Source organism: Nesoenas mayeri (genome assembly GCF_963082525.1).
Source record: "Nesoenas mayeri genome assembly, chromosome: 6".
Taxonomy (NCBI): domain Eukaryota; kingdom Metazoa; phylum Chordata; class Aves; order Columbiformes; family Columbidae; genus Nesoenas; species Nesoenas mayeri.
In genome coordinates, this window is record NC_137545.1 from 31,028,000 (window position 1) to 31,047,935 (window position 19,936).

Sequence of the window (19,936 nt, forward strand, 5' to 3'; positions counted from 1 at the left end):
CTTGGGAGAAGAGACCAATACCCTCCATGCTACAACCTCCTCTCAGGTAGTTGTAGACAGTGATAAGGTCTCCCTTGAGCCTCCTTTCCTCCAGGTTCCCCAGTTCCCTCAGCTGCTCCTCCGCAGACTTGTGCTCCAGACCCCTTACCAACTTTGTCACCTCTTCTGCACTCTCTCTAGTACCTCAATGGTCTTGTTATGATGAGGGGCCCAAAACTGAACACAGGATTCAAGGTGCGGCCTCACCAGTGGCACAATCACTTCTTTAGTCCTGCTGGCCACACTATTCCTGATACAAGCCACCTGCCTGCTCTCTGTTTCTTAACACCATAGTATAGCTTTACTGTAATGTGGTTGCATTGTGATCCAGGTGACTCTTGAAGATCAGTGATAGTTTATTGCTTAATAGAGGGATAGGTGTGTTTTTCTGGTTCATTGAGGTGCATATGGGTATATTGCTATCATATAGAAACTTTCTAGACTTCTGCTCAAAATAATCTCTGAATCCTCACGTTAACTTCACACATCTTGTTCAAATGTGTGTGTGCCCGTTTCATCAGACTTCCCTTACCCCCAGTATCACCTGCAAATAAAAGGTCTCAGTGTCAGAAACAATATGACTGCACAAGTTCATATGATGTTTCAAGTCGGATTGTGGCTTCAGGGTGTCTCCCATAGACAGATGGGTTTGTTCTTGTTGTGAATAACTGTAGGTACTCCATATGAAGCTCTTCCCTTAAGGCGTGTGGTCTCTGCACATTTTTCTTGCATCATTTGGAAGTGATGCAAAAGTCCTGTCTCTTCTGAAGTCCTATTTTCATCAGGTCAGTGAGTGCTCAGCCTTGAGCTGGCAGGAGGTGGTTGGAAGGAGGCTTTCTGTTGTCTTTAATTCATTTGCACTCTGACCTGTTACAGTGAAAAGGGAAATGGGTTGAACCTGCTGAAGTAGGACGGAGTGGAAAAAAAACTAGACCATTTTAATTCTAGGTCTTCCTTAGTTGCAGACTTTAGTGCATTGGGTGTATTTCTTCAGTCTCTCTGAAGCTCAGTTCTCTATCTAGAAAACTGGTAAAAAACTGAAAAAAAAAGATCTGATTTACTGTGAAGGGATATGCTGTGGAAATCCAGTGCATTTGTTGGGCTGCTAGTTGTAATGTGGTGTGGACAGGTGTTCACTACGAATAAATTTGAAACTTAAAAATGGGTTTAAAATGGATCGTATTGAGATGTTTGGAATCTGTAAGTCCATTGTCTTTTTTTCTTTCTCTCAAAAAAATGTAATATCTTCTTGCGTTGCACGTCATCTACAGTCCTGGATAGTGAAGATGGAAGAGTTACTTCATGTAAAAAATGACAGGGCATGGAAAGGGAGGACATAAACGTTATAGGTTCAAAATAATTGCCAGTGTTGATGGCATGGTTCTAAGAACTACTTTTAAAATTAGTATTACTTCTAAACTGTGAAAATAAGTGGTGTCATCTCAGACTAATGGATTTGATCTTGCTGTTTTTGCGTTTCTTGAAATGTTACGTTCAGGAGTGAAGCAAAGTAGGTACCAGACATGCTGCACTGTCCTACCTCAGCCCCAGAGCAGAGGAAGGAAGCAGCTGAACTTAAGAGGCTTTTCTTTGGAGCATTGTGCACACAATTCAAGCATAATGAGTATTGACACTTCATTAGATTGAAGTGTCACTTTTAATAGGCTTTTCTGTTAGCTATGCTCTCTTTCTTGGGGAAGGAGAGAAGCAAGGGACGGTATTGTCAAATTGTCGAAATAGTCTGTTTTTCACATGAAATAGTAGATTGCTACAGTACTACCAAACTAATTTGCTGTGTCCTGGTATACATCCTCCAGCTTTTTGTAACAGATTGGCTGCTATCCTGTAATGAGTGACTGAACACTGATTAATTAGTATTTTTATGTTGGAAATAATTAAATTCTGGGAGTGACAGAGCAAGGTGTTTTGCCTTTAACCTTTTTCTCTGTTAGTAATGATGTGATTATAATGGTGAAAATCTTGCTTGATGTCATGCAGCACTTGTTAAAAATTGAAACCCCTACCTACAGAAGCAGATAAAAAGCATTATCCAAGGAAGTCTTAATTTAAAAATAAGTCGTCAAGTAATTTTTAAACTGAGAGTAATTATTAATTTAGGTGTCAAGTCTGTATTGAAATCTCCAGCCCACCCCATGAAATCTTCATGTTTATAAAAGCAGATGAATTAACAATCATAGAAACTTACCTGATTAAGTGGATGGAATATTAATTCTCTGTTATTGGCTCATGTATAGGGGAAACTGATGGTGAAGGAAGCCTAAATTCAACTTCTTTTCTCTCAGCTGTTGAACTTCAGGCCCAAAGCTTTCAGAAACTGTCAGATATACTTTAAGAATTAATGCTTCTGGTGTTAGATTTGGCTCTTTATGTGGTTGAGGATCGAGGATGTGAAAAAGGAGGATGTAAGAGTAGCTTGTTCATTGAAATGCAGGTGAGATTATAGACATTTTTGGGGGCACATGAATATGTTGCTCTTCATTGCTCTCGAGAGTGAAGTACTTGCAGATAGGAATTTCTTTTGCTGTTCTATACTTCTTGCGTCTGAGAGGGATTTAATCAAGCAGCTCAGAGTGCCCACAGATAATAGAAGTCTTGAGGGAATGCATAAAAGCAGCTGGAGATTAGATAAGGTTCATGTACCAGTTTTGCATATGAAGTGTGGAGGCTGTTGAAAGATGTGTGGGAACCGAGGGGAGGCGAGCTTGGAGTCGCAGAGCTGCCAGACCTGTGCAGATACCTGGACTAACAGAGCACGGCCTGGTTACTGACCGGTGAAGGGATGGTGCCAAGCCCTTCCAAACTTCCAGTGCCTCTGTGTTCCCTGTGCTCTATTTTGACAACTCTTTGGGAATGCAGGAGCACTGAAGAAATAATTCTTGGAGTTACATTGTGCGGTCACTGTAACTGTCCCAGTTTGTCAACAGGAAAAATGCATTATTCCTGTTTTGAGTTTTATAAAGAGTTTAGTAATTGGCCATATGATATCTTTACAGTAGTATATGATTTTCCTTAAACAGAATGAATGTGGTTAATTTTTGTATTACAGATAATAAGTAAAGAGAACACTTTGATGGAGCCCAGAATCAGTAATGGTGCTGTTGCTTGGCTAGAAGTCTAGATTGAACCTTTGAATCTGGTGACAACAAAGTGAATCAACCAAAGTTTACATATCAACTTTCAAGAATTATGGATACTTTGCATTGTTTGGTCAGCAGGAAGAAATGAATGAAGTATGAATTGTTGGAATGACTTCAGGATTGTAGTGTATGAGTCGATTAATGTAAATGAAAATGCATTTCTACTTTGATTTTTATTTATAAGGAATGTCCTGAGGCTTTGTGCTACATCAGAATTACTGACAGCTTTCAAAACAGATTTTTGAAAGATAAATAATTTGAACTTTTTTTTGTTGGGCTAATATGTGCATCCCTAAAAGTAGTGCACAATCAACTAATGTTAAGTATTTTCAAACTGGTTTTGATTAAAACATTTAATACAGTTTTACCAACATGTTTTCAGTAAAAGTATATGAAGATGGATTCTAGGTATAACTCAGTGTTTGTTTGAAATGCAGTAGGTTGTATTACTCCTGGTAAACCTCCAAAATTTTCTTTTTACTTTTAATAGTTGTTTTCTTTCCTCCTGATTGGATTGTCTGGATCATTTTAGTAACCATGGGGCCTGCAATCTATTTAATGTATTCACACTATACCATGTTATAAGAATGTGGGTTTTCTGTGAGTTTTGCCTGCTTTTGCACTTCTTGTAGCTAATTCATGTGTTACGTTGGACCCAAATCAGCAGGTGGGATGCAGTGGAAATACATGCCCTACAGGTTGCTAAAATAGCAGCTTCTAAACAAATGGAAACCTGACAATGCATTGGCTTCTTCATTGCTTTAGATTAGGCATGAACAATGAAATTTCTCATGTCCTTTCATGCACATGTGCACACTGTGCTGTGCGGTTGTCTTTGTGTACAGTACATGAGGCAGACCTGCTTTAAAAGAACTCTTTACTTAGAGTCAGCAAATCAGTTGCACTCTTGGATAAATTAAATTTCAGTGGATTACCTTTCTAATGAACTGCCTATTTGTTAAGCTGCTTAAAATTGGGTAGTTTATTGTGAGCCCAAGAAAATTATCGTTTTACTGTATACTTTTACATAAAAGAACAGAGGATGCCGAAAATTCACTTCTGAAGCTTCTGCATGCTTCTTATTGCCCTAACCAAGCCAGTATCGCAGGAATGTTCTGCCCGTTGATAGAGAACACTCCTTAGAATTGCTTCATCGCTTGAAACCTGAGCTCAGGCAGGAAAAGTACAACTTACTCCCTCCACAGACCTGAGGGGTAAGTGGAGTTTCATTGCACAAGTTCTGTCCTTTTCTAGTTGCTGTAGCAGCACATGCTTTGGATTATTAATTCAAGTGTCTAAATATCACATGCTTAGCAGAAGACACTGAAAAATTGTAAGCAGAAACCTTCTTCATATGCAAAGCTTACTCTGATTTAAATCCGATTTAAATAATGTCCTTGCATATATAGAAAGATTTTTCTTAGTGGAAGTGGCCGTGGTGCTGTCCGTGACACGCATATGTACACACAGAAGTATCTTGCTTAAGTTACTTTGCTGTTTAAACCAGTTGTTCTCAAACTTTTTTAGGTTGAATCTCACTTTTTGTCTTTACTCCTATTTATTTTGGATCTACAGATCTTACTTTGGAGCTTGAAGTCAGACTTTCATTTGTTCCATACTAACTTTAACTATAACCCATTTTTGTTTCAGAAGTTTGCAATAAGTGTAGCTGAATTTTCGTAAGTTTCGTCATTGTATATGTCAATATTTGGTGGGAAATCAGATGGTTAAGATTTATAAGCTGTGGCAGGATGCAAACCCCCTTCTCTCCCCGTCCCTCCTTCAGTATGGAAGGAGTAGGCACATCTCCCCCTCTCTCTGCTACTTGAGGCTAACAGCTTCTTTTGTTTGGCCCCAGAGCACCCTGGACAGGGCCATTAGGAGAAGATAGTGCCGAAGCGCCACTGAGCTGCTGGGTGCCTGTGGCCAGTGTGGGGGATGTTTGGAGGCTTCAGGGTCACCCCACAGGTGGGGATGCAGAGAAGCTTCTGGAATGCCTACAGTCAGATCTGATCAGACAATAAAAAAAGCAGGACTCTTGTCGAAAGCCCATTGTCGCGGGTCTCTCGGAGCACGAGCTTAGCCACTGCCGCCAGGAGCCACGGCCCCTGCTCCTCGGGACTGAGACTCCGCTTGCCTTGCCGCCACGTGTGTAAGTAAATTAACTCTCGCAGGATTGCGAGTACATATACTTTCTGTGCACATTTGCACGTGTATTTTCCGTGCTCAATGCGAGCACGTGTATAAATTATTTCCTCGCACAGTCGTGAGTGTACACTTTCCGTACTCACTATGAGTACACCTATCTCTTTAAAATAATTGCACACTGTGTTCAGGCAAGTGTGTACTCGTCCGGGACTCAGGGGCGGCTCCGGCATTGTTTTGGGTGAAGCCACGTGCATGCACACTGTGGACCTCCTGTTGTATTAGTTACTGCCCCTTAATAATTTTCCTCAACTGATATCCAAACCTGTATGTAAGTCACTTTTGGAGTGCTAAAACCCTGTTTCTCACTGGTTTAATAAAAGTTGTTTTGGACCCTGTTGTCCCTTAAACTAACCTCGGGGTGCCTCCGTGACATAAGCTCATAAGCAATAGATAGCCATCTCACTATTTAGCTAGTATGTATTCAAAATGTGTAGTAAGGATGGCATACTTGGTAAGGAGAAATAATATCATCTGTGTTCTGGGTGGATGTATTTCTGGAAGAAAGGAGTAATAATGATGATACGGGTGCAGTTTGGGGCCAGTTATATTGTAAAACAAGTGCGTCACAGTAAAACCAGTAGTTGCGGGGTCTGTCTGTGCTTAACAACTGCGTCCTTTTTATGTCACTATGCTGATAGAGGTGTAAATATGGGTTATGTACACGTGACTGGCTACAAAGCAGTTACTGGTAATAGCTCTGGCAGATCTTAGGAGGAAGAGTATTTTTGAGAGAGCGTGTGATGGTGAAGGTGTTTTAACATAATCCCTACATACTTCCCATAGTTTCTTTGTTGACATAAGAGGAAAGAATAACTTTGAATGTGATTTGCAGAAAATAGTCTGTCTTTTCTCACCTTCCTCTTTATTACTTTCATAGCTGTTATATTTCCATTTGGTAGAAGTATTTCAGGATTTCAGTTACTACACTTAGTTGTAAAACTGTATTCTGTAGTTGAAAAAGCCTCTTAGTTTCATGGATGAAACTTGTCTAATACAACAAGATGGTCATGTGTAGTATGTGGGACATGGAATATAATGTTTTATTGTCTAACCCGAAAGTTCAAAACATGGTTTCCTAAGCCCATGAAAAAAATATTTATGAATGACTGATGTCTGTCATGGTGTCAATATGAGCTCCACACCTGGAAGATGCTCCAAACTGTGGAACAGTATGCGAGAAATATCTTTGTGCGTCTCCTATTAATTTCCTCTTTCCTTAAACAGAACAAGAAGGCATTGCCCTTCAGGTCTGTGAGCTGGGTGAACTGTTGGTCTCACCTGTCTCGTTTTCTTAGTGAATCCAAAATACAGTGCCTTCTTTCTTGAATTCAACCATTTCATTTATGTACAGTGAGAAAGGCCTGAATCACTGTCTGTGACTATTCAGTGTTTTTGGTTGGAGTGAAGATCATCTGTGTTACAGCAAGAACCTTGTTGGGTCTATCCAGGGGCATGGTGAATGGTTGCTTGGTATGAAAAGATTTTGAGGATGACTGAGGGCAGATTTTGTCATTGTTCACTCTTATGAATTTGTTACTCTGTTTGAAACCCAGAAGCTTTCTGTCTAGTTTGAGGCAGTGATGAGAAAGGAAGAAATATGGTTGGTCTTGATCAGCAAATAAGAAAATAGGGGAGAGAACAGGAGGCAAAAGTGAGATTTGCTTTTTGTTCCATTAAAGCGTGAAGGTTTTTGGCCTTTAACAAGATTTTTTTTTTTTTTTTTTGGCAGGTTGTTGAGTTAGACCCCCCTAGCTCACTACCACATGGTTTTGTGCAGACTGCAATACTTATGTGGAAGCTAAACTGTCCTGCTTTGTGCATTGCTGTTTGTATCCATGGGAAGGGACTCTGAGATAACCCTCACTGTGTCGTGGTTGATTTGTCACTTGTGCAAATCCTTGTAAAACATGCCAGTTAAAGGGTTGTTTCTGTGCTATGGATAAACTGTTTTTAATCAAATTACATGCTGTTTTGAAACCTTATTTGATTCAGCTCACAGTCAGAAAGACTTGACCATAGTTATTGGTTATGGAGCTGCACTGATAAAGATGCTGATCTTTACACCATTATGGCTAGTAAGGTGATTGACTTTTAGATTGTGTCTACATGACATGAAATATTGTTTGTGAAATGTTATGTTGGTGCAGACCACTGGTGTGGAGAGTTCAGTTACCTGTTCTTCTGTGCTAAGTGTTTTCTTCTGCTTGTTATTTTTGAGACTTGTAGAAGACATAGCAGAAGCATCTTCTTCATGAGGAGTTGTCAGACATGTAGTTTCTTGTTAGGCTTTACTTTGGAGTTTCAGCGTTTGTGACTCAATTTTACATTATTTTATCATTAAGAGAATGTTGTGAGTTTAGCTTACAGCTCGTGGATTTATCTGGGATCCTTATCCTTTCTCAGTTTGTCATGTTGGTTTAGCAAAATAAAAATAAACTTGCTGTAATTCTTCATGAATACAGTGTTGCAGTTGTGAAGCCAGAGTGTCTGAGTAGCCAAAAAAAACCCAAATCAACCAAATAAAAAACCTGCCTTGTAAGGAAACAAATACTACTTAATCTGAAAATGCTGGTTGAGTCAAAAGTGTAACATTTTGCAATGATGGATTATCATAAAAGATATTGCTTTATGTCTGAGATGTGTGGTCATGCTGAAAGAACTGAAGATGTGCTCCAGAAAAGCAAAACACCTCAGGGATTTGTAGGGCAGTCACTTGGGAAGTTGGTTGCAGGCGGTGGGAAGAAAGTTAAACCGCAAAGTCCGGGCCCGTCCTGGTGCGAGCGGCTTGAATTTTGGTCTCCAGCTTTCCCAGGAGGGCCTCAGTATCTAAGCTGTCAGCTGTTTAGGAGGGGATTGATCTGCTTGGTACCCCTATTTCATTCATATATATTGGAGCACAGGTATCTGTTATGAGCCAGGCAAGTTCTCTAGTTACTGCTCAGATGTTTGCTGTTCTCTGCTAAACTAGCCTCTTTATTTTTTTTTAATCGCTATACACCGCTACCCCCAAATAGGAAGCAAATGTGTAAATGTTTTTGAAGTCTTCATAATATTTCAGAGAATAAGGAACATCAATCATTATATATTCAGTTTTGAGAATACCTGTCTTCTTTTACTACTTTCTAAAGTATTTTAATTTTCTACCCCAGTTTATTCTGTACTTAAGTTATGAAACTTTGTTTGCTTACGCCCTTGTCGAAGGATGTAGAAATAGCTTGCTGAGCATGTAATTAAGTGAATCACAGGCCTTGATCCTGTGAAGTACTTAAGAAAGTAGCTGGTGTCGCTGGATAGGGCTAATAGCATGTGTGCACAGAAGTACTTTGCTGGACTGGGGTTGCATGATAATCATTAGAATCTTAGTTTGAAATAGTGAAAGTTGCTTTTCAATTGCATTTTATTTATGAGCACTTAGCACAGGGTTTATACTTGTGTTGGCCACTCTTCTGTATTTGAAGAATAGGATTTTCTTGTCCTTCAAAACTAAATACATAAATCCAATCAAATTGATCTAGACAGAAGATTGAGTAGTTTGACAAACCTTTATCTGTCCATGTTGTAATTAAAACAAACAAACAAACAATGCTTATGTTTTTGTTATCACTGTGTATTCTCACATCTAATGATTATACAGTGAATGCACAGGCTTTGCAGAATAATGCGTCAAAATCTTTGTGTGCTTGCTGTTTTCTCTATGCTTTTTCTCTAGAAAGCTTTTTGGAGTAAGCATTTTTTTTCTTGTTTTGCTCTGAAATGAATTACTTAATTGCCTCTAATATTGGGAGTGTAGTAGCTGTGATGCCCAGCAATTACAGTGCTTTTTGAAGTGAAGATGCAGTTCTCAATCTTCTTTTTTTAAAAAAAAAGGGGGAGGAAGAAGAAAAGAAAGAAAAATAGGGAAGGCGTGGACCATGAGCAGAAAGTAAAGGACTGACTGTTTTGGAATAAGGTTGTGTTAATTTTTAAGACATAGCTTTGTTGTTGGATACCATGAATTTAGTACTGCTTTTTCTTTTGTCTGTAATGGAGTTTTTTAGCAATGGATTTGCTGTGTTGACCTGTCTTTGAAGTATGACATTCTGACATTTGCATTTTTAAGTATTTTTAAATTTTATTTTTTGTTTTGCTTGCAGACCCTGTGTGGACAGTAATGACCGCACGTTTCCGATTGCCTGCTGGCAGAACCTACAATGTACGAGCATCTGAGCTGGCACGAGACAGGCAGCATACGGAGGTGGTCTGCAACGTTCTTCTCCTGGATAACACTGTACAAGCTTTCAGAGTTAATGTAAGTAATTTATTTATTGCAAATCAATTATCACCACGCTTGTTTTCCTTTGCTGGACTTGTACGGCTGGAGTTTGGCTTTCAATGTAGTGTTAAGTACAGAATAGAAGGGGAAGTTATGTTCAGGCAGACATGTCTGTGCATGTGCAGAATAAGTCACTGTGAACTTAGTCATTCTGGCATCCTCTATAGTACTAACACATCTTCATTTCAAAATTGAATACACAAAGCATAGTTTATTTCCGGTAATTCTTTTCATGGACAAAAGTTGTATCGTGGAAATGGAGCACAGTTTTGCCACTGAGTTGAAAGAGAAGCAAGCTTTTGTTTTACTTTGGTTTGATTTTTGCATTTTAAGCATGAGTAAGGTATAATGGTAACTCTTCTCATGACTGTGCAGCTAACTACGTTCAGTCATGTATATGGTTATATTTGGTTACAGCTATCATCTTGAAGTATTATTTTGCTTTTTTCAGATTATAATCTTGTTCCATGATTTCTCTTGGTTAAACTAGCACCTTCTAATGCACTAATGAGGATGGCATGAAAGAAAATAGGAAGCTGTTTGCGGAATGCTAAGGACCGTTACTGGAAAAAGTGAATAACTTTTACATATGAGCCTGGATTTTAAAATTGGTTATTTATCAGATTTTCTAACCTGTAGTGCTTGATAAGGACTTAAAATGAAAATGTTCATGGTTTTGTGCATGTGTTCACACAAATGCAACCGTTTCTTTCTACTTCTTGAGGGAAAAAAACCACAAACAATGGTCAAGGACCTCACAAGAAAACATTAAAGCATTTAAAGAAATCTTTGAGTGCAAAGAACCAGAACTCAACAGGAAAGAAGTTTTAGGGTATCGTGAGACAGAACTCAGCTTTTACTTTGTAAGCTATAGATTGGATAACTTAGGTGGAGAAAGGTTGAATAATGGGATGGTAAAAGTAACAGGTGGTATCATGATTAGAGTTTTTGAAGAGAAAACAGAACTTAGCAAAGGGAGTAAAGGAACAGCTCAGGATCGAATAAAAAGGCTGTGGGACTTCAGCTGGGAAATAAGAGAGAAACTGAAGCAGTTCTCAAATCTGTGAACAAGTTTAATTTGAACTATTTGACAAAGTTTTAATGCTCAGTAATTATATGGAATTCTGATATCCAATGTTTAGTGACACTGATACATTCAGAGGGTTTAGGGAAGATACATGAGAATGAGTGCATTTCTCTCTTCTGTAATCAGGTGCTTAGAGCCCGTGCAGCCTGCAGCAACCTGTCAGAGCAGTGAAATCTGTTATCTAGCAAAAACTTCCAAGGATCCAGTGTTGAGTGGTTTAAGATTTAGAGGTAAACTTGGTGGATATTTGTTTTAGAATTTTCAATCAAGATAGAAGGTTTTAGGATGTTCCCTTAAGGCATTTTTGTAGTTCATTCAGGAGCTATTTAACTTTTTGGGATTTCTGAGTGTTTAAGGGTGGGTATTTTAGATGAAGGAGCTGGGGGAGAGATGACTAAAGGCATCAAACCTTATCTCCTTTCTGGGATAACTTTTCCTATATCCCGTTTCCCTTTTTCTCTACAATATTCCACTGCTCTTCTGTACCTCTTCTAATCCTTGTTAACAGTTTCCCGTCTATACTGCGTGCCAAAAAGCAGTATGTGCAAAATGTCGTTGGAGACAAAACATTAAAAGTACCAAGAAATTGTAAATGTTGTGTTCTTTGCTGTCAAATACATGAGTTTTCCATTTTCCACCTGTCTTGCGGTTTTCTGTTTGTTTATAAGACTTGGCTAAAATAATTCTGAGTAATTGTTGTACAATAGGTATGGGGGATTATGCTTATTTTTGATGTGGGTGTTCAAGAGCTGTATGTTGTTAGAGAATCTTAGTGCTTGTCTAGAGTAGAATCACCAGTTATAAATCCTCAAATGTCTACTCTGTCTCTCTTAAGAAAAAATTATGTAATATGTTCTCCCTGCCTCCCTAACGTACTAAATATTTTAGTTGCATGGATCACACTCTAATGCTTACATAGATCAGCCCGCAGTTTTTCTCTGTTAAAAATCAGTTTCGGGAATAAAAAGTTCTTTGGTGCTCAACATGTTGATCTCAGGTCTCAGCTTCAATCTGTTTTTTCAAAAATAGCGCACAATAAGGTATTCAATCATAGCAAATGTACGCTAACCTACATAGTATACAGATTTTCAGGCTTTATAGCTGTGTTTTACTTCATTGTGGTTGACACAACACTTGGCAATAAATATTTATAAAATTGTTTACAAAATAGGAAGAACAAAGATATGTTAAAAAACCAAAAATTATAGCAAGGCTTTTGCCTCCTGGTGATTGCTATAGGTATTCTGCATGCTAATGATGGTAAAGCTTAATCATCTGGAATATGCAGTGCTGTATTAGTAAAAATGTGCTCAAATGCTGTTTCTTCTCCAACAGCAAAATACTGATCACAGACAATGCCTCTTGATAATTTATGTGACATGTTCTAAGTTCACATTTCAACCAGCCTTTTCCATTGATCTGCAAAATAGTCGTTCTTTGTGCTTAACCTTACCTCGTATAGAGCGTAACAAATCAAATCAAATAATCCCTGTGGGTTGTAGCCCGACAAAGGTTATTTTTGTTGCAGGCAGAAGAATCAGTTGTAAGTAACCTATGTGTATGTTTGAAGAGTAGAAATCCTTTTTATAGAACATGCTGCTTACCAGATGAAGAATTTCTACTTAGACTCTGAAAAGCAGCCACCACAGGAAGTGTAGCTGGAAGAACTGAGACGGACTTGAGATAATAACATGATCAGGATGATTTGTTTTACTGTAAACTTGCTTCTTAAAGATCAAATTGATTTAGTTGGCTTTAATTAACTGTCTAAATCCCTCAAATTGTGTTTTTTCTGTGCAGGCTGACTTAATTGTGTTTCCTGAAAGCCAGTACATAGATATCGAGTTGACACTAAACTTCAGGAAAAACTAAGTCAAGGTAGATGTTCTGTGAGCAAGGATGGTGGGCCAGCCGTCATGGACAACTGTTTCAGTTTGGAGCCTTTATTATCTCAGAATTATCTTCCACCTTACTAAATTTACATTCTAATGGAAGTAAAATAAAAAATATATAAAATAATCCCCCCCAAACCCAAAAAACCCCACACCACCCCTTCTGTAATTTTAGAAGCGAAAATTTTCAATAATTCAATCTTCAGCATTACTTAGTTGCTTCCCTTTTTAAAGTTTTTTTTAAAAACAAGCGAATTCTTGCAAAATTGACATAAGCTGTAGAATGAGTGGAGGCAGTCGTGCACACTGGGGATGCACTTACTGGAGTTCCCACCCGTGTACTGCGATGAGCTGCAGTGGGGGTTCCAGTGTTGCCATGAGCAGAGGAGCAACGCGGCCTCTCCACACCTGTGGGCAGCAGAGCTGCCCAACCCTCCAGGAAACCCCTGGGCTTGTCATCCCATCCCTCCCTCATCAGAAATCCAGACCCGTTTGGGGTGGCACAGCAGCACAGTATCTACCGGTGTTTGCTGTACCGCTGGCCAGTTCTGTAAGCCAGCAACAAAACCAGAATGTCAGTAACATAAATTGGGAAGATTGTAGCAGTAGTTGGTAAGCAGGCATTAAACCTATGGAAGTGCAGATCTTTTCCTAAATTTTCAAACATGGGTGTCTGTAAACAGCTAACAATAATTTTGCGATTAGAAATTAATTTGTATCTAGTGGTACTGGATGCCAGCCACTAGATGATAGATACTTCATAAAGTGCAGTTAATATATTGATGTCCAGTGCTGATGCCAAGTTTGTGCTGAAAGGCCAAAATTTGTTAAACATTTTGCCTCAGGCAATGACTGTAAGAAGTACCCATAATATTCTAATATTCCAATTCAGAAAAAAAAAGATATGTTTTGTTCCTAACTACTGCAATTTTATGTTAGATAGTTCCCATTTTTCATATATTTTTACATTATTCCCTGTTTTAGGAGGAAATACTGATGTTTAACTTTGTCTGTAGGTATAAAGCACGTTTCTTTTAAGCTAATCCGTATTTGTTGGTTTTGCTTTTTTATTTTAAAAAAATGGGCAAAAGTAGGAACTTGTTATACTTTTTACAGTTTAGAGTAGCTATGCAATGGTTATGGTAGTAGTATAAATATTTTGGACCTTTCACAACAGGCAGGATTGTGACCTTTACCTGCTCTGGCAAGCTGCAACATCATTATATAAATATCAGAGCTGGGTTAACTGGAGGTCTGGTTTTACTAGATGCTTATCTTTATTTTGCATTGAGAGTAAAACACTGTGATCAAAACAAATGCTTCATGTTGAAACTAGTCTTCTCTTACCACATTTGCTGCTCTCTTGCAGGAGAAATAACTTCCCTGTGGTCGTGAAATGACATTCTGTATCACTAAATTCAAACAGATCAGCAAGTTCTAAGCTTTTTCGTTAGGAGGTGTCTGTTCATACATTTAAGAAATAGTATAAATTCTCAGGTTTAAACTGGAAAAAAGCTGCAGAATTGATACCTGAGTGTTATTCAAAGAAGTAACTTGTCAGCCATGGTAAAGGCAAGCATCAACTTGGCTTCCAAATGTCTCCAGTTTTCTGATAGTTACTGTTAAAAGTTCTTAGTTTGAATTCTGTTTTAAATTTGCGTGGGGAAAAGTGCCAAGAAGCAATTAGTCTTGCTATTAATTTTAAAGTTAGTTTTATTTGCTGAAAAAATTGTACCGATTACTGGTTTATTTCAAAATGCATCGGAAACTCCTGATTAAAAATGAAAGTGACTATTTTTGGACTGTACGTAAAAATTGCCTTATACATTTATACTGTAGTGTATTTCTTATGCTAACACCTGTTGGTTTTTTTCTTTGCTTTTTCTAGTTATTGGAAAGTAAATTTTTCAGTAGTGAACTTCTTAACTGGTGCTTCTACTGCCTGTTCATGAAACAGCAGGAAATTTTCTATTTTTTTAATAGTCTTTCAAAGTAAATATAGCAATTCTTAGATCACTTTAACTTAGCCACATTTATATGGGATCTGAAATATATGCCTTATGTAATTTCAAATTAAATATGCAGAGCCATAGTTATGATTGCCCTGCTGGGATCACTTCAAGCATGATTTGTTGATAACTATTTTCTGGGGTATTTTTATTATGAAATAAATGTTCAAGCTTCTTGGACTTTTTAGCTCCCAATAAATGTTTTTGACAGTTTACTTAAATTAAATGTAATTTCAGCTGAATTTTAAAAAAAAAAAAAGAGTGTTTTGATGGGATACACTTAGATGCCAAGAAATGTCTGAATGCGATTTGTAGATTTTTCTTGTACGTGGACATTAATGAAATTGTTGAAACCTCCTTTTGGCCTTTTAGTTACATGCTTCTGTTTTAACAGCTGAAAAAGTAAACTTTGGGAGCAGAACAGCAGTTTTTTGTTTTCAAGCTTCAAAAATATCTTACTGCCTATACTAAACAAGGTGAGATGTATCAAATCCACTCCAGCATCAATATTACTTGGGACCTTTTTTATTTTTAAAAATTTTTTGGTTGGCAATTGTTCTTGCAGAATTTTTCCTCATCTTTCAACTTCAAGAATCTCAGACACTTCTTTGGGAAACTCCCTTCAGGTTTCACCAAATGTCTAATAAGTCCTGTCATAATGGTATATTCAGCATTTCAGTTGCTGTGTTGGCACTATTTTCAGGTTAGGCAAAAAATTACTAGGTACCAACAACTACAGTTTCTTTTTATAGCATTTTCTGTGTGGGATTTGTCCCTGTAGTAGAAATCAAGTTTGTTTGCTTGTCTCTGAAGAGCAATATTACTGTTATTCTGTTCATTTGAATTAGTTCATTTGTAGTGAAGTATCTTTGAGAGAAGACATTAAAATAGCACTTCCCAGATATTTGGCTGCTTCAGCTATCTATGTTATTTAACTTAAGAAACTTTTTCAATATGCTGGTTCGTTTAGATTCTCAAACAGATTTTCAGATAAAATAAGTAAGAATAACTTGTACAGACCTGTTCTTTTAAATTCAGTGACCCAAACAAGGCTACAGATTTCCTTGTCACATCCTAGCTTTTTTTTTTTTTTTGTACTTCTTTTAAATATCAAATTTGGCTAGTGAATGGCTTTCAGGTATAATCCTGTAGCTAACTGACAAGTGAGAAATTCTTACTCTTAGAAGATGGCAGGGAGGAAAAATAGTAATTCCTTACATATGTTTCAAGAAGAGAGATGAAGCTTGTTTAAAAATAGGATACAATTTTTGATATTTAAAATGTTTGATATTTAAAATTCAGGCTGAAGCACATCTAAATGTCCATGTGCTCTGCCTCCCTGAACTATGTGTGTCCAGTTATTATTTGTTCATTAAACAGTGTATGTATTTGTTTTCTGCAGAAACATGATCAGGGACAAGTTCTGTTGGATGTAGTCTTCAAGCATCTCGATTTGACAGAGAGAGATTACTTCGGTTTACAGTTGGCTGATGAATCTACTGATAACCCTGTAAGTTGACTGTTTTATGTTCATCACTGTACTCTATGTCATTGTAAAGAGAAGTAAATAGAAGCCGTTGCAATATTGTGCTGTCTTCTCCAGCTGTGTCATTTGAGTGGGTTTGTATCACCCTGTAGTTACAATAGAACTAAATGTTAGTATTTAACAAGTTGAGTAAAATGTTGAGATCTGTGCTTATGAAACAAAATCGTAAAAGAATATTGCTTGTTTTATTGTATCTATGTACTAGACTTCATGGTCATTGTCAGTTAGGATCAGAAATAGTAACTTTTTTTGTTTTTAGTTCATTAGGACTTACATAAAAATGGGAGTTTCTAGATTGTCCTGTATGATATTTTTGTTTCTAACCCAGATACCTGGTAGGTCTTTTAATAGTGCTTCACTAGCTGAAAAGGGCTGTCCGCTCATCACCTTGATAGAAAAAGGAAGGGAGTACTTTGAAAATGAGCGTTTATAATAGTTTATGTGCTTTAATTGAAAGGAAATTCCATTGGACTGAAACTTTGTAAATCACTTTATAATTCACCAGTAGATCCACCTATAATGTTCTGTGGCTGTAATAGCTACAGCTGCACTGCTGGGATCATGATTACTTGAAGAATACTTCTTGAATACTTTCTTTTGTAGGTATCAAATGCTCAATACTTGTTTTAAAGTGCAATTTAACTAAGTATTATTCCTTATAATACAATTCTTTATCTTATTCCCATTATATGCATGTCAGAGTGATGGTGTCTAAATTTATCTCTCAGCTTGTGTGTCAAAAGTAATTTTTGTTCACAAAATGTGCAGAATATGATCTGTAGAGATAAGTGACACTGTAAAGTGTTAATCATTCAGTAACTAAGGTGAATTTCAGAAGATAATGCAACTTTTTTTGGTAAGTGCAGATTTGGTCTACTGTTGTTTTACCATCAAGAGTAACTATTCTAAAAAGAAGGAATACTTTTTCATCTTGCTAAAAGGTTGGGATTTTCTTTTTACTTATTTTTAATGTCAACTTAGAAGAAGAAGAAAGAAGTCACAGTACAGCCATAATTTTTCTTCTACCTGAATAGTGAACTACTTCCACATTTCTTTCTTCTCTAAAGCAAGTTATTCTTAATTATAGTCTTTTTCTAAATTCTGGTAATGTTAAGATTATTAATATGAGTAAGCTGTATAGAACAGTTGTAGATATTTAACAAAGCTTTCTTTTGTAACGTTTGAATAGTTCTGTTAAGACATTGGCAGGCTGGCCTCATTTAATCTTTTTATTCTAAACTTTGTTTCCAGACTGAAAAGACATAGCCATGCTGTAGAAAGGGCTGAATTATTTTCCAGCTTTGTTTAAGAAGTATTTAATTGAGTATCACTCAATATTTTACTCAACAATCAGAAATTTGTAGTGTTTCTCATTATCACTTGTCTGGCTTTCCAAAGCTTAGGCCTCTAAGCTCTTTTTTTTTTTTAGTTTATCTGTGTAGAAGCAGCTGAACACAACACTGTAATAGAAGGATCTGGTTAAGAGTTAGTCTGAAAGAAGAATGACTTCACAGCTATTTGATATAAGCACATGATTTAAAGGTTTAGTATTCTTTGACTCCTAAATATTTTGGCTTTTCAGCACATATCTAGTTGCCATGAAAACAATGTGTCAGAGCTAAATAGAAATGTTACCAATATTAGTCATGTAAGCTTGAAAAAATTATATGTGTGACTAATTTCATTTTTTTCTATCAGTTTACTTTTACACTTGCTTCATTTGGACAAAGAAACGAGATTGAATTGACAAATATTCTACTTACTTGTGAAATAACACAGCGGAATATTACTTAATATATAGTCAATACGGCAGGAGATAAAAATGATGGGGGAAAGCCAATTCTGCTGATTGAATGTGGAAACCTCTATCATTGTGTGTAAATGTGGATTTCATAAACTGCACAGGCTTTCTTTGTTTGGTTGGGTTTTTTATAGTACTAATGTCCCAGTAGAAGGCAATGCAGGAAAGCCCTGGTGCTGTGCATAGCTGGAGGGGTGTATTGACTTGGGGTCCTGGGCACTGGGGGAGGAGAGAGGACAGACATGACTCTCCAAGGAACAGGGGTACAAACTTCATGGATCCCCAAACTTACCTGCCTCTCAGACTTACTGGGATGTGAATGGGCTAACACACCTTGCTAGCAGCACCTTGATTCATGGAGTTCTGAAACTTCTGCCTAAATCCTGTCAACTTCAGCTTCTTTACAATAGTAAGTGGTTTAACCCTCTTCAGTTTACCAGAGAGAAAAGACACCTTTTGCATTTGGATCCAGTGATGTCGCCTGCTAAATATGGTTCAAAAAACAGTTACTCCTCTGTGGTTTGAGCTACACTGGTACATATCAAATTGATCTTTACAGCCAGAAGAAAATGTAAATACAAGATTTCTGCTAGGCATTTCAATTCCATCTTTTCTGGATTAACTGTAATCTCAAACAGTATTTCACACAGAAACAAAACCTAAGGATTATCAGTCAGATCTGTGCTTTTAGCAGATACATTGGATCATATACCATAGCTTAAAGATACTGTAGTATCTTTGACTGTGTTTTGAAATATTCTTATATAAAATTAATCTGTATCCCTGTCTGGAGAGTCCTTTCTTAAGCCATTACATTTAGTCTTAAATATAATTGATTGTCTGAGGTCATTTTGAAGTAATCGCCCTCTCTCTAAGCTGCATCAAACTGTATCTTTAGTTCCTCTTAAGTTTTCTAATAGAGAGATACAGCATTGGATTTGGTCGTAGCTGTTTATTATTCCCAGTGAATGAAATGACTCGGAGCTAACTTCAGATCCATAGCGTGTGTCAGATGGCTCAGGTACCTCTGTGTGGTTGTTTTCGCCTCCCTCACATGAAAAAATATTATAAAAAGCCTTGTGATAAATGTGCAGTAGTTACATACCCTACATGGTTAGGTCTCTATCACTTCGTAAGAACTGAGGCCATGTAACTGTTTCCTGAGGCTTTCGGGCTTGCATCGCAAGGCGGACTGAGGAATTGATCACTAATTATAACAAAGGTAGACTTAAGAGTTAACTGAACTACGTTTGTATGTGCAGAATCTTCTGGATTGCTGGTGAGGAGTGGTTTAAACAACTTGTAGGGCTTTGCAGACAACCATACTTCTCTCTGAAATTTGCAGCGTTGATTTTTAGAAAGATTTGTCTGTACTTCCCGACAGCAGCGTTCTGCTGTAGAGACAATCAAGATTGGGCACTGTTTGGTAAAGTTGTTCTCTGATCCTTCATCCAGGAGGCTGAGTGCTGAGCCTCTGCTTTCCAAGATGCCAATTAGCAACTTAGCAGAGATGACACTCAAGCTGACAACATGAAGAGAGTCTGAGCCAGTGGAATCACTCCCTGCATGTGTCAGACCTGCAAAATGCAGAGTCAAACTGCTGGAACTAGTTTAAGCAAATTAACTTCTGAGTTGGGTAAATTAGCCTGCTTATAGCTCTTCACTGCCACAGTTAGTCCATCTTAGATAATCAGATTAAAGAGTAGCTGAAAATTGTGAAACACACCATAATCAAGTTCTCACCTTTCTCAGACTCATGTGACAATCGAGGAACCAAGTCATAATCGAGCAGGCACTGTAATAGACAGATACCTGGACAACAGGTAATCTCATGGAAAGAAGAACAAGAGCAACTGTTGATGATCATTGTGACTCTCTGTCCAG

The 19,936-nt window shown here is 37.6% G+C and overlaps 1 protein-coding gene across 5 annotated transcripts in view; it reads left to right on the plus strand.

Annotated features, from left to right (window-relative positions):
• The window catches only part of PTPN4 (protein tyrosine phosphatase non-receptor type 4), a 117,392-nt gene that overhangs the window by 34,503 nt on the left and 62,953 nt on the right, over window positions 1-19,936 (plus strand). For 3 of the 5 annotated variants that reach the window (XR_013922275.1, XM_080346754.1, XM_080346755.1), the window contains exons 1-2: window positions 9,204-9,693; window positions 16,108-16,215. Coding sequence is in view for 4 of the 5 variants with exons in the window: in XM_080346754.1 (XP_080202880.1) it covers window positions 9,556-9,693; window positions 16,108-16,215 (246 nt within the window). In the remaining variant the exon portion in view is untranslated. Of the gene's footprint in view, window positions 1-9,203; window positions 9,694-16,107; window positions 16,216-19,936 lie in introns of those variants that run through there. The other 2 variants (XM_080346752.1, XM_080346753.1) reach the window with 1 other exon arrangement.